This window comes from Scyliorhinus canicula, chromosome 17, assembly GCF_902713615.1.
Source record: "Scyliorhinus canicula chromosome 17, sScyCan1.1, whole genome shotgun sequence".
In the NCBI taxonomy this organism is placed as follows: domain Eukaryota; kingdom Metazoa; phylum Chordata; class Chondrichthyes; order Carcharhiniformes; family Scyliorhinidae; genus Scyliorhinus; species Scyliorhinus canicula.
Window position 1 is genome coordinate 106,524,894 of NC_052162.1, and position 15,137 is coordinate 106,540,030.

Genomic DNA, 15,137 nt, shown 5'->3' on the forward strand with positions numbered 1-15,137 from the left:
AAGGGGCATTTGGATTTGAACCAGAGACCTCTTGATCTGCAGTCAAATGCTCTACCAGTGAGCTATACCCCCATATGCTAATTGAGGTCAGACATGATCTTATTTCATGGCAAAGCAGGCTCGAGGGGTAAATTGTCTCCCCCTCCTACTTCAGATGTTCAATACCACGTGTTTAATAGAAAGCAAGTTTTGAGCTGCAGTTTATCTACATCAGCAGAAACAGACCCCAATGAACATTGTTCAGTTCTGGAGGTAAATAACAGAAATAGGCAATCACTGTAGTTAATTGTGAACACCCTGTTGTGTCAGCAGGTCGGATGACCGAGTGAATCTCTTTCCACACTTGGAGCAGGTGAATGGCCTCTCCCCTGTGAGAAGTCACTAATGCACCAGCAGGCTGAATGTCTGAGTGAATACATTACCACACTCGGAACAGGTAAATCGCCTATCTCCATTGTGAACTCATTCGTGTACTGAGCTAAGATGGGTGTCTGAACACAGTCCCAGTGAGAGCACCTGAACAGTTTCTCATCAGTGTGAATACATTGAGGGGACATGAAGTTCCAGGAACTCTTAAAGCACATTCCACAGTCTGGGCAGTTAAAAGACCTCTCCTCAGTGTAACTACGTTGATAAGACGTATAGGTCTCCGGAACTATATTAGCAGTTCTCACATGCTAATTTAAAGACATTTAAAAGGTCTCTCATTTGCGTGCAATTTCTGGTGTTTCAGCACATTGGACAAGTGACTGAATATCTTCCCACACTCAGAACAGGTACATGGGGCGGGATTCTCCATTCCAGCGGCAGTGTTGACACCGTTGTAAACGCCGGAGCGTTTTACGATGGTGTTATTTGGCCGCTAGGTGTAGCGATCCTGCGTCGCACAGGGGGCCAGCACGGCACTGGAGCGCTTTACGCAGCTCCAGCTGCCGATACGGGTGCCAGCACGGGCCCGCGCATGCGTGTGGGTTGCCTTCTCCGCGTCGGCCCATGGGCAACATGGCGGAGCCCTACAGGGGCCCGGCGCGGAGGAACATAGGCCCCCCCCAGAATTAGCTTGCCTGCCGATTGGTAGGCCCCGATTGCGGGCCTGGCCGCCGTGGAGGCCCCCCCCCGGATTTGGATCCCCCCTGCCCCACATGACGATGGCCCCTGAAATGATGCCGGCAGGACTCGGACGAGCACGCTGGGCACTCGGCCCGTCAAGCGTGGAGAATTGGCAGGGGTGGAGGGGGGGGGGGGGGGGGGGTGGGCGCCAGTACCATTGCCCCCGATTCTCTGGTGACTGGAGAATCGGTGGAGCGACGTCGCATGATTTGCGCCCCCCTCCCCCCCCAAGCGAGGGGTCAGAGAATCCCACTCATGGCTTCTCTCAGGTGTGTCAGCATGTGTGCGGTTTCTCCCCAATGTGAGTGCATCGATGTGCTTCCAGTTGAGATGCGTAATTGAATTATTTCCCACAATTCCCACATTTCCACGGTTTCCCCCCAGTGTGGCAGCATTTATATTTGTCAGGGTAGATCATTGGCTGAAACCTCATCCACACACAGAATACATGTCAGGTTTCTCCCTCCTGTGAATGATTGTTTTTTTCTTCCATGTTCAGGTTACGATAAATTGGGCAAATCTGTCAGATCCTAATGTGATTTTTGATTTCAGTTTCCTGTTTGCAGATCCTCCCCTTCTAATACCCTGTAAATTTGAATTAAAACAGAGAAAGGGAGTGAGAGAGAACCACAAAAACACAAATGCAGGTTGTCAAATTGAGCTGAATGAATCTGGTAATTTGTGGGGTCGGCGCTAGGAAAAGGTGATCAGGAAATCTGTTGGATTGTTGTAAAAACCCAACTGGTTCACTAATATCCTTCAGGGAAGAGAAACTCATCCAGTCAGGGCCTAAACAAGAGTCTAACTTTCAGGACAAGTGGGAGGGAGACAGAAAGAGAAAAAGAGGCTAAAGGGGTATGATTTTATATACCTTCAGCTTGACCACAACTCTGATAGAATTTCTGCAGCACTCCACTTCCACCACATAGAAGGAACAGGGTAGCAGCTGTGTGTGAATATCATCACCTCCAAGTCCTCCTCCATGTCACACACCATCCTGAGTTGTCTGACATCCAGTACGGGATGAACAGAAATGTCCTCAATTTAATTTAAATATCGGGAAGACTGTAATGACTTTCTTGAGTCCCCGCTTCAAATTCCAGACCCGAGGCACCAACTCCATCCCTCTCCCTGACAACTGTTTGAGGCAGAAACAGACCATTCACAACATTGCTAAAATATTTCAACCCCAGATGTGCTTCCAGCCTCATCATTAAGACTGTCTATCTCCACCTCCGTAACATCACCCGATTCCAATCCAGTCTCAGCTTATCTGCTGCTCAATCTCTCATCGATTCCTGTTACCTCTAGAGCGAACTGTCCTAAAGCTTAATGGCTGGACTTCCATATTCAACCACCCTGCAATCTGGAGGTCATGCAAACCTCTGCTACCTGTGCGTTTACTCGCACGAAGTCTTGTTCACCCCTTTACTCAATTACTCTCTTCTGTTTCAGAATTCTCGTTGTTTTTCCTCCCTGGTTGAAAATTGCTTATTGTCACAAGTAGGCTTCAAATGAAGTAACTGTGAAAAGCCCCTAGTCACCACATTCCGGCACCTGTTCGGGAAGGCTGGTAAGGGAATTGAACCCACGCTGCTGGCCTGCTTGGAAAGGCAGCTCTTTAGCCTGTGCTAAACTAGCCCAGTTGTGACCATCCCAATCTCTATAATCTCCTTGAGCCACACACCTCCAAGGTGGAGTGAGCACACTAAATTGCCCATTAATTGGAAAAATTAATAAAAAATTATAGTGACTGACTTGAAAATATATTGCTTTTTTTAATTGTATTTTATTTCAAACTTATATAAAATATTCCAAAGCATGAACAATTCGGGGAGCAAACTTCCCAACACACAGCTATATGTTTTGTACAATTTTCCCCCCCCTTTTCACCCCAACTCTCCTGCCCCCCCACACAGCGAACAGTTCTTTAAACATGGCCATGAACATCGACCCTCCTTGTGTTGAAGCCATCCGCTGAGCCCCTTAATTCATATTTGATCTTTTCCAGCTGAAGAAAGTCATATAAGTCCCTCAACCAGGCCGCCACCTCTGGTGGCATTGCTGACCGTCACTCCAATAGAATTTTTCACCAGGCAATAAGAGGTGAAGGTCACAACATCAGCCTTCCTCCCCTCCATCAGCTCCGGCCTGTCCGATATCCCAAATATTGCCACCAAAGGGTCCGGCTCAACCTCCTCCCTCACTATCCTTGTTAGCGCTGCAAACACACTGGCCCAGAACCTCTCCAACTTTTCACAGCCCCAGAACATATGTGCGTGATTTGCTGGTCCCCGCCCACACTTCTCACGCTCTGTCACCCCCTGGATGAACCCACTCATTCTTGCCCGAATCATATGTACCCTATGTCCCACCTTGAACTGTATCAGACTCATCTTAGGGGCTGGTTCAGCACACTGGGCTAAATCGCTGGCTTTTAAAGCAGATGCAGGCCAGCAGCACGGTTCAATTCCCGTACCAGCCTCCCTGAACAGGCGCCGGAATGTGGCGACTAGGGGCTTTTCACAGTAACTTCATTGTGACAATAAGCGATTTTCATTTCATTTCATCTTTGTGAACGTGGAGGTTGCGTTTACCCTATGTAGCTCCTCACTCCCCGGTTTATCTTCCCTCCCAGTTCCCCCTCCCAATTATCTTCACCACCTGCTCACCTCCCTGCTCTCCCAGCACCCGTATATGTCCCCGATCTGCCCTTCACTTCCATGATCAGAAGCATCAATTGCTCCAACAGGGTGCACTTTGGCAACCTGGGGGAACTCTTTCCAAACCTTCTGCGTGAAGTTCCTTATCTGCAGGCTCCTAAACTCACTTCCTCTCAGGAGCTCCGCCCTCTCCTTTAGTTCCTCCATGCTGGAAAAACCCTCTTCCAGATACAAATCCCTCATTTTAACCAGCTTTTTGTACATACCGTCTATCCCTATCAGCTCAAAACCATGGTTTTTGCACATGATTTTGGTGCCAACACCGACATCCTTTCTACCATTGAATGCCTCCTCAGCTGGTTTCAGACCTTTACTATGGACTGTACCACCGGGCTCTCCAAGTATTTCCTTGGTGCCATTGGCAATGCCGCCGGCACCATTGCCCTTAAGCTGGACATCCTACAGGATTCTTCCTCCACCCAAACCCATTCTGTCCCCTCTCTTTCCCACCACCGCCTCACCTTCTCCACATTCACTGCCCAATAATAATGTAGCAGGTTCAGCAACACCAACCCTCCCTTCTGCCTCTGTCTCTGTAACAGGGTCCTCTTAACCTTCCCTGCCCATACAAAGTCTGAAATAATCAGATCCAGTTTTGGAAAGAAGGCCTTCAGTACAAAGTTCGGGAGTGTCTGGAATATGAATATCTTCACCACTTGGAGTCTCCCTGGCAGGGTCACGTGCTGTTTGGCCCACCTTTTCAGATTCTCCCTAACCTCCTCCACCAGCTTTGTTAGATTCCATTTGTGTAAAATCACCTATTCCCTCACCACCTGAATCCCAGGTATGTAAACCTGTCTCTGACCACCTTGAATGGCCACCCTCTAGATTGGCTTGCCAACCCAACTCGTTCACCGGGAACACTTGACTTTTCCCTACATTTAGCTTATATCCCGAGAACACCCCGAACTTCCCCAACAGGCCCATAATCCTCTCCATGCTCTTCAGCCTCACCGTCTGATCCTCCCCAAACACCTGCAGAAGGCAATCTTCAAATCGAAGCCACAGCACCTTGGCAGTGATACTGGCCAATATGGCCCGCATGCCACCAGGTCCTTACCCTACCACATCCTCAAACATCTCCACCAAAAGCTGCACCAACCTATCCAAAACTTTCTAATCGAAAACTGTATTTAGGGCAGCACGGTGGCGCAGTGGGTTAGCCCTGCTGCCTCACGGCGCCGAGGTCCCAGGTTCAATCCCGGCTCTGGGTCACTGTCCGTGTGGAGTTTGCACATTCTCCCCGCGTTTGCGTGGGTTTCGCCCCACACAACCCAAAGATGTGCAGGCTAGGTGGATTGGCCATGCTAAATTGCCCCTTAATTGGAGAAAATGAATTGGGCACTCTTAAATTTTAAAAAGAACTGTATTTAAATCCCCACCTAAAATTAATTGATGCGTGCCCAGACTTGGCATGGCCACCAACTTCCTCTTCATAAACCCTACATCATCACAAATTGGGGCATACGCACTAACCAACATCATCAACTTTCCTTCCAATGCATCTGTTACTATAACGTATCTGCCCCCCTGATCTTCCACCACCTTGTCCCTCTTACCCACCAGCACCGCTACCTGCTGGGCCCTACTATCAAAGCCTGAGTGTCTCTCAAGCTCTTCAAATGCGAGAAAATTCTTGTCCGCTTCACTGATTGATATTTATTGTCACATGTACCAAAGTACAGTGAAAAGTATTTTTCTGCGGCCAAGGGAACATACACAGTACGTACATAGTAGACAAAAGAATAATCAACAGAGTACATTGACAAATAGTACATCAACAAATAGTGGTTGGTTACAGTGCAGAACAAGGGCCAAACAAAGCAAGACACCAGCAAGAGCAGCATTGGGTGTGGTGAACAGGGAACAGATCAGTCCCAGGGAGAGTCATTGAGGAGTCTAGTAGCTGTGGGGAAGAAGCCTTTCCTATGTCTGTATGTGGGGTCTTCAGACTTCTGTATCTTCTGCCTGATACATTCCACATTACCTTTTATTCCAGGGGCCTCTCATCGCCCCTCTCCTTCCGATCAGTCATGGCCATGCCCCCCCCCCCCCTCCCGCAAGCAGGACCAGGCCTAGTCACCACCAGCCAGCTACCACCCCCTCTCCCCATTCTCTGAAACCCATTGACCACTGACTCTCGAAACCACTTCTCTCTGCATTCTCCCCATCCCCTTCACCCCCCCCCCCCCCCCCCCATTCACACCTCCCATGCAGAGATTCCTCCATCTGCCACCAACGGAATCATATTTTTCGCAAGTATTGAGTATGAAATATCATGAAATCAAGCTAATATGTTATCAAGCGCTCCAGTGGCGCAATCGGTTAGCGCGCGGTACTTATACAGCAGTGCAGACAGCGAGCTATGCCGAGGTTGTGAGTTCGATCCTCACCTGGAGCAGAGGTTTTGCTGGGTCTCGGGTGGGGAATGTAGTGTTTGCAGCAGATAACATTGCAATGCACAGCAGGTTTATTATAATCACCTATTCAGGGATTTGCAGGGAAGTCGGGAAGATCAACAATGTGTCAGTTAATGTCTCTCCCGTTGGTTGTAATTTGTTCTCGCTGACTGTAAACGTCAAGAAAAACTTGGTGGTGACGCACGTCTTTCAACCACAAATATCACCCGGCTGGAAGTGATTCATAAATTCTGCCGCCCAGTTTCCAGGGTGACAGACAGTCTGTTCTTTTAGGCAATACTGATAAACCCATGGGGAAAGCAGTTACCAGCTGATTCATAAAACACACATGGAGTAACGTCAATCTGACCCTGAGGATCAAGCTGATTGTTAACAGGCTCTGTGTTCTGTGTGACTGTGAAACATTGGATTGGATTTGTTTATTGTCACGTGTACCGAGGTCCAGTGAAAAATATTTTTCACATGGACCATTTACAGCTCTCAGAGAATCAGCTCAATCATTTCCATCTTGGATGTGTGTGCGGTGTATTGTGAGTATTCACTGACAGGACAAATTCAGGAATGAAGCAATCCTCTCAAAGGCACAGCTTCCAAGTCTGTTAAACTCATCAACCAGAGGCAGCTTCCTCCCATCTGTCCATGGGATGGAAGATTATCACGTACCCAAGAAGCTACCATGTGCTGAGGTATCTGGAGGCAAACAACCAATGCGACACCAAAAGATCAGCTTCAGTGATATTTGGAAAGTGAAACTGGCATAAACACCAATTTTCATACCAGAATGTTACTTACTGCACCCAGAGGGAAATGGCGATGTTTCCTGTTGGCCATTGTGCATCCCCAGGAGGACTCGTGGTTACAGTGTCTTCATAATAGACACAATGAGGGAACATCAATCTAAAACCACACCTAGTAGCTTAATTCTGACTCTGATCTTGAGGCACAATCGTCCTCTCAGGGTTGACCTCCTGAGCCATCAGCAAAACTGCAGCATATGGAGACAGCCCATTGGACATGGAGCTATTTGTCACACATCACTCATCTCATAAATAGAAGGAAGTCAGTCATCTTTATGAAATTAGTTTTCTAACAGTCTGATGTGTTTCACATACACATAAGATCGCACGCAGTCTGGCACACACACACTCTCCCTCTCTCACACACAGGCGCGCGGACTCTCACACTCACACCGACACACACTCACACACATACATATACACACACTGTCGAACCGGCACACATGCACACACACTCTCACACATACACTCACGCACACTCACACTCATGCACAGACCAATATGTCACCTTGTTCCACAGGCGGGTAGAACCTCATTTCAATTTACTTAACCCATTTATGTCCAGCCATAAATGGCAGTCGACAAAACAACAAATAACCATAAGACCATAAGACACAGGAGCAGAATTGGGCCACTTGGCCCATTGAGTCTGCTCCGCCATTCAATCATGGCTGATATTTTTCTCATCCCCATTCTTCTGCCTTCTCCCCATAACCCCTGATCCTGTTATTAATCAAAAACCTATCTATCACTGTCTTAAAGACACTCAGTAACACTCACTGGATGAGGCGGCTTCGCACAATTCCCAACATCAATGATGGGGGAGCCAAACCCAGCACAGCAGTGCAACAGATAAGACTAAAACATTTTCAACAATCTTCATCCAGTTGGTCATCGGTAAAGTGATGGAAGGGGTAATCAATAGTGTTATCAAAAGGCACTTATGTAGCAATAAACTGCTCACAGATTTATAGATTCTATTCAGCTCCCTATCTCAATACAGCCAGAGTTCAAACATGGATATGAACTCCAAAGGCGAGGCGAGAATGATGTGCTTGGCATTAAGGAAGTATTTGACCGAGTGTGGCATCACTCCACTGAAATGGATTTCCTCATCCCTGAACATAATTCAAGGCAGAGGATTGAGAGGAGAATTTGGAAAATTATGCCAGTTGGCAGGTGGGTAAAATAGAGAAGGAACAAAAAAAAGAAAACCTAGTCTCCAGCTTTGTGAATCTTTCGAAACTCTGTGGGAAACAGAATCCGAGGAGAATGAAGGATGATCTGTCCGAATGAGCAGAAACAGTCAAGGCACCTTTCCCTTCCTTAAGATGATGTAGCATTGGCTCTGATGTTTCAGTGAAATTAACTGATCTGAGATGTTGGAAGATTCTCGCTACTGCAGATCAGGAATTCAAACCTAATATGAGCTCCGGGACTCAGAATTGGTACTAGATAAAGCACCGAAAGGTAGACAACACTGGTTGTAGGAGAGCTGGTTCCTGGTGACATGGATGTGTCTGCAGAAGGGGGATCAAACTGTTCCCGTGTATCCACAATGAATTCCCATCCTTTATTTTGGAAGAGTAAAACTGATAGAGAAAAATTGTCATTCCAGTAGAGGTAATCTGAAGCTTTATCTGGCTGGCATCCTGGTTTAGGATATCTTCTGAGCTACATTTGCATCAGTCTCTGCTTTGCAATTGATCAGCATGTTTGGCTGTTAATCGAAAGATTGGTGGTTTGGGCCCATTCAGCAGCGTAATCTTCACCTATGAACATTCATTATCTCACAGTTCAGGGTTGTTATTTACAAGAACATTTCCCAGACCTTTATCAGCTCACTTTTCCCAGACGAATTCCCACATGAATAACTTGTTGCTATCCAAATATTAATTTCGTAAGAATTAGAAAACAATTCGAGCTACCATGTACTTACATCAAACCCATTAGAAATCTATGCACCTTTTGGATTTAAACAAACCCATCAATTATTCTTTCTTACCTGGCTCCACAGTGACTGAGGCAGGAGAATGCAGCGATATTCCAGCCCCACACATTTAAAATACCTGCTGCCAGCAGAAAACATGGACTGCAGCTTCAATCAGCGGGTTACTGCCTATTCCTGCGACAGAAAATATTCCAACCCGACTCAAACCTCCCTGTTTCCAAATGATGACAGTTTTCTCTGTGCATGTTAATTAATGAAATGTTTGTGAAAGGTAATGGTTGAAAAGGATTGAGAGATTTCGGTGCAGGACAGAAGTGAAATGGAGCAACAGAGATACAACACATTTCCAAACAGAGTACAAATTGACAGACGCAGAATGACTCTCCCATATTTAGTTTGTTTACTAGTTCCTTGTCCCGTCGCTTCTGCCTTGCATCCTTTTGTTCTTTAACCTCTCAAGTATTCACCCAATCAGACGCCTTCCTTCTTTTCTCCCCCCCCCCCCCTTGTCTGTGAACTGTATGAAAACCTAGAGCATCTCTAAGTTCCTTCCAGTTCTGAAAAGTTCACTGTTTCAATTGATATAGTCGTGGCCTGATCTGTTGAGAACAGTTGTGGAAATTAGGACAAAAGATGTATAGTCAATTACTCGCAGTTCAAGGGTTTTACAATTACTTCCTCAATGTAGTGTTTTGCATATCCTCTGTACAAGTGAATATTCCTGGATCCAATTCCCGGTGGAACCATTGTGCTTTGAACTACGATGAATAAACAATTGCCAGAAAGGTAAGTTTCACGTGGAACAGTGAGTGATTGCTATCTTATTCTTTGAAAGCTGTGTATTTTTGTTCTTTAAACAGGGAACGATAAGTCAGAGAAAACTGATCTGCTGCGACCAAAAACAAGATACTGCAGATGTTACAAATTCCATCTCAAAACAGAAAATGTTGGAAACAGTCAGCAAGTCAAACAGCTTCTATAGCGAAAGAAACAGAGTAAATGTTTCACGTTCTGACCTTTTATCCAAACTGGAAGAACGTAGATATTTCATGGTTTACAAGCCAGCACAGAGTCAGGGAACAGCGATGAGGAAAGGAAGAAAGACCATCTTGTGAATGGATGGAAGGCTGGAGTGAATATATGACAAAGGGGATGATAGTGCAAGGGAACACTGGATGATAATGAGAGAAGGAATTAAACTAATGGGACAAGAAAAGAAACAAATGAACGTGCAAAGGAAGGCTTGGATTTGGATTTTGGTTTATTGTCATGTGTGCCGATAGTGAAAAATATTGATCTGCACACAGTCCAGACAGATCGTTCCATACTTCATAAACATAGGACACATGATGGATACACAATGTAAATACATAGACAACTGGTAAAGCATACGGAGTGCAGTACAATCAGTGGAGAAGATGTGTGGAGAGATCAGTTCAATCCCATAAAAGGGTTATTCATGAGTCTGGTAAGAGCGGAAAGAAACTGTTATGTATCTGTTAGTCTGTGTTCTCAGACTTTTGCATCTCCTGCCCAGAAGAGGTTGGAAGAGAGAATAACCTGGGTTGGAGGGCTCTTTGATTATGCTACCTGCTTTCCCAAGGCAGCGGGAGGTGTACACAGAGTCAATGGATGGGAGTCAGGTTCGCATGATGAACTAGGCCGTGTTCACAACTCCGTGTAGCTTCTTATAGTCTTGAGCCAAGCAGTTGCCATGCAAGGCTGTGATGCAGCCAAGTAGGATGCTTTCTATGGGGCATCTGTAAAAATTGTAAGAGTCAATGTGGACATGCCGAATTTACTTAGTTTCCTGAGGAAGCATAAGCGCTCTTGTGCTTTCTTGGTCTTAGTGTCGGCATGGGTGGACCAGGACAGAATGTTGGTTATGTGCACACCTAGAAGTTTGAAGCTGTCAGCCATCTCCATCCACATCCCCAAATGGGAGCAGTGGTTATGATCTGAGAAAGTTGAAATTAGTTTATTTCTCTCAACGGACATCAGAAGGTCTGCGGTGTACATGCAGCATTTTCTGTTGTGGTTTCAGATATCCAGAATCTGCAGTCTTTTGCTTTTATTTAGCTGAAAAGTGTTATGAATGTGGAAGCCATCATGAGAGGTATTTAGATCCATGTCTGAACTGGTAACCAGCCTCCCATATCTGAACTGGCAACCAGCAGGGGCTTTTCACAGTAACTTCATTAAAGCCTACTCGTGACAATAAGCAATAATAATAATAATACAATACATAAAATCCACCATGGAAAGAATGTTCACCAGTTGAAAGTGGTCATCCCATTTACTAATTAATCTGTAGTCACACTAGAGAGACTATTCAGATAATTCATCTGTGCAGCGGGATATAGTGTCCCCACCTGTTAATAGATCGGCTTTAAACATTCAAACAATTTGAACCACAATCGGCACATTCTAGTTCATAAGTCACAGTTTAAATTTTCCGTGAGTCGGTGTAAAAAATTGTATAGGTTTGTTCGATTGTTAATTACGCCCAAACAGAATTGTGGTGTCTGCGCACTTTCGTGGCTGCATTTTAATAATTTTACATGTTGTGGTATCGCTTCAATCGTAATTGATTTCAACAATGTCTTTCAATGGTGGGTATATGACCCAGCATTCGCAGCGGGTCAGAATGAGCCCGAGCCTCACCGCAGGAGTCCTTGCGCAGACGCATGTCCGGTTGTGAAATGGGCATGCGCAGTGTGCGTTCTGATCCGGGCCTGTGCAGTGTTGGTGCTGCTGCAGTCGTATCGGCTCCTGAAATCGAGGGAAACGGCTGATTCTGGAGGTGAATGAAGGCGGCGGATTGGGTGGGGAGTCTTTATAAACACCGAGTGGAGGACTCAAAACCCGAATTAGAACTGATCTGTCCCGCGGTCGCACGAAACGGGCGTCGGTCGCAGCTGCTCAAAGGCCCTAAATCATTTCCGCATGCCCAGCAATGCGCAGGCGCAACCATCCTGCTCCAGGCAGCAGGAGGAGAGAATATTGGCAATATTAATCCTGGACTGACACTGGTGGATTTTGGAAACTCCTTTTACAGGGGATTAGAAGGGGATAATTTACACACACACAATTCAAATCCAGAAAAAATGTTTGTTTCCTCTCAACATCTGATCATATTTTTCTCAGGATATTAGAAGAGCATAATTTGGAGACAGAAAGCTCAAACCATACATTGCATCAAAAGCGAAAGTCATTTGATTAATCAAAACCTGAATGTGTGTGTCTCTGGAAAAAGATTTAAACATCTGTGTGACTGGAAATATGGAAGAGCAATGTCATGGAGGGATTTGAAAAGAAGGATGAGCATAAATTGAGCAGCTGTTTAATTGGGAGCGTCTATAGATCAGCAAGGACAGGGACAAGGACAATAAAAGCAAGGACAATAAAATAACAAGATTGTAGCACCTTTATTATGTCACTGGATGAGTTCAGTGGCCTGGAGACTTGGGAGTCAAATCTCACTGCTGGTGGAATTTATTTTTTTATAAATTTAGACTACCCAATTCATTTATTTTTCCAATTAAGGGGCAACAGTGTGCCCAATCCAACTACCCTGCACATACTTGGGTTGTGGGGGTGAGACCCACGCAGATACCGGGAGAATGTGCAAGCTCCACATGACCAGTGACCTGAGGCTGGTGCCATGAGGCAGCAGTGGTAACCACTAAGCCACCTTGCCGCCATAACCGGTAGAATTTAAATACAATTAATACTTTTAAAGAAATCTGGAAGTGAAACATAGGGCGCGATTCTCCCAAACAGGGAGAAATCGTAAGGCTGGCGTCAAAACCGGGCGGGTTTGACGCCAGCCTCCCCCTCCCCGACCGGGAACCGATTCTGGTCCCCGGTCGGGGCTAGTATGCCGCGGCCGTGAACTACGGCATCGCGGGCTTAACGAATTTCGTTAAGCCCGCTTGCCAGAGTTTGCGCCGGCTGAGGCGTCACATGACGTCAGCCGCACATGCGCGGATTGGAAGACTCCAACCCGCGCATGCGCGGATGACGTCATCGCGCATTTGCCGAAACCCACGCATCCGCGGGCCGGGATGCCCCTCAGCCGCCCCGCGAAGTGATACAGCGGGCCGGCGGAAGGACAAAGAGTGCGCGGGAATCGGACGGCCATGCCAAGGGTGCCATGGGCACTGCCGTGGTACTGCCGTGCCAATTGGTGCCATGGTTTTCAAAATCGGGACTTTACGGCCGTTTTTACGAACGGCCAGACCAGGTGTGTTTGCCGTTCGTAAAAACGGCCGTGAAGGGCTTGGAATTCGGCCCATCGGCCAGCTGAGACTCGCTGCTGGCCGTAAAAAAACGGCGGCAGCGATTCGTGTCGGGAGTTGGGTGGGGGGGGGGGGGGGAGAATAGCGGGAGGGCGTCGGACTAGCGTGGCCGTAAAAATTTACGACCCCCGCTATTCTCCGCACCGTCGTGAGTGCGGAGAATTGCGCCCATAGTTTCATGATTACCATTATGGAGACTATCTTCAATTGTCATAAAAACCCGAATATCCTCCAGGGAAGGATATCTGTCATTACTTGGTCTGGCTGACAAGTCACTCCAGACCCACAACAATGTGATTGATTCTAAACTGATATCATGGGATGGGCTACAAATGTTGACCTCGCCAGTGATGCTCTTGTCCCATGAACAAATAAAAAAACAAAACAGAAACAAATAAAAAAAATTTCTGCAGGGTTGAATGTGGGAGGTTGGTCAGGATTGTGATAGAATAGTTAAGTCTCGAGATAACAAAGGGATGAGAGTTCCAAATACATGAACTGAGATGAGCAAAGTCAAGCGACATTACTTAAATAATCATCCTCTCAGAGGACACAGATATATGGTGGGAAACTCATGCTGCTCACATTAACCTGCTACACACGGACTTCGAAGTGGTGGAGGTTGAGGGTCTGGGTGATTTTTGCCTCAAAAGTTCTGATCAAGTTATAGATTTACGAAAATGCTCTCCTTCAACCACATTCACTCCTCCCATGGACGCCAGAGTCATGTGTAAGGCCATACTGGGTGGCAGGTTCCCTTCCCTGAAGGACATTCGAGATCCAGTTGGGTTTTTACAACAATCGAGCAACTTTCATGGTCACGTTTTCCGAGTGCCGGCCCCACAATTTGCCAGATATTCAGCTCAATTTCACAACTTGTCTTTGTGTTTTTGTGGGTTCTCTCTCACTCCATTTTTTCTGTTTTAAATCAATTTCACAGGATATTAGAAGGGGAGGATTTGCAGTCAGGAGACAAACCAAACCATCGGGATCTGACAGGGTTCTCCAATTTACCGTAATCTGAATATCATCGGATTTTGAATATGGAAGGAAATAGCACCGTTCACACTGGGGAGAAACCATACATGTGTTCTTTGTGTGGACGAGGCTTCAGCCAAACATCTGGGCTGTTGAGACACAAGTGCCGTCACACTGAGGGGGTGTGGAAATGTCAGGAATGTGCAAAAGTGCTCAGATCCTCAGCTGAGCTGAAAACCCATCAGTGTGCCCACATTGGGGAAAGACCATGCACCTGCTCAGAGTGTGGGAAAGGATTCACTCATTTATCTCAGCTACTGATACACCAGAGAGTTCACACTGGGGAGAGGCCGTTCACCTGCTCCCAGTGTGGGAAAAGCTTTACTCAGTCATCCAACTTACGTACACACCAGCGAATTCACACTGGGGAGAGACCGTTCATTTGCTCCAAGTGTGGAAAGAAATTCACTCATTCATCTCATCTGCTGACACACCAGCAAGTTCACACTGACAAGAAACCTTTTAAATGCCCAGACTGTGGGAAGTGCTTTAAAAGTTCCAGAGAATTATTGTCCCATCAACGTGTTCACACTGACGAGAAACCGTTCAGGTGCTCTCAATGTGGAACTGGGTTCAGACAATCATCTCATCTAACTGTTCACCAGCGGGTTCACACTGGAGAGAGACCATTCACATGCTCCGAGTGTGGGAAGGGATTCACTCAGTTATCCAACCTGCTGACACACGAGCGAGGCCACCCTGATGAGAGACCATTCACCTGCTCCCAATGTGGTAAGGGATTCACTCGATCATCTGACCTGCTGATACACCAGCAGCTTCACACTGGGGAGAGGGCG

At 46.6% G+C, this 15,137-nt stretch overlaps 1 protein-coding gene and 2 non-coding genes across 3 annotated transcripts; 2 read left to right on the plus strand and 1 right to left on the minus strand.

Annotated features, from left to right (window-relative positions):
- trnac-gca lies at positions 1–72 on the minus strand. The gene has a single exon. It is a non-coding gene; the product is annotated as a tRNA-Cys (tRNA).
- Positions 73–6,139: 6,067 nt separating this feature from the next.
- Positions 6,140–6,234, plus strand: trnai-uau. Its single transcript has 2 exons — positions 6,140–6,177; positions 6,199–6,234. It is a non-coding gene; the product is annotated as a tRNA-Ile (tRNA).
- Positions 6,235–13,449: 7,215 nt separating this feature from the next.
- LOC119952485 (gastrula zinc finger protein XlCGF49.1-like) lies at positions 13,450–14,963 on the plus strand (the record flags this gene model as incomplete). Its single annotated transcript, XM_038776287.1, has 1 exon — positions 13,450–14,963. A coding segment is annotated over exon 1 (618 nt), but the record flags the coding sequence as incomplete, so codon positions are not given.
- Positions 14,964–15,137: the final 174 nt, after the last annotated feature.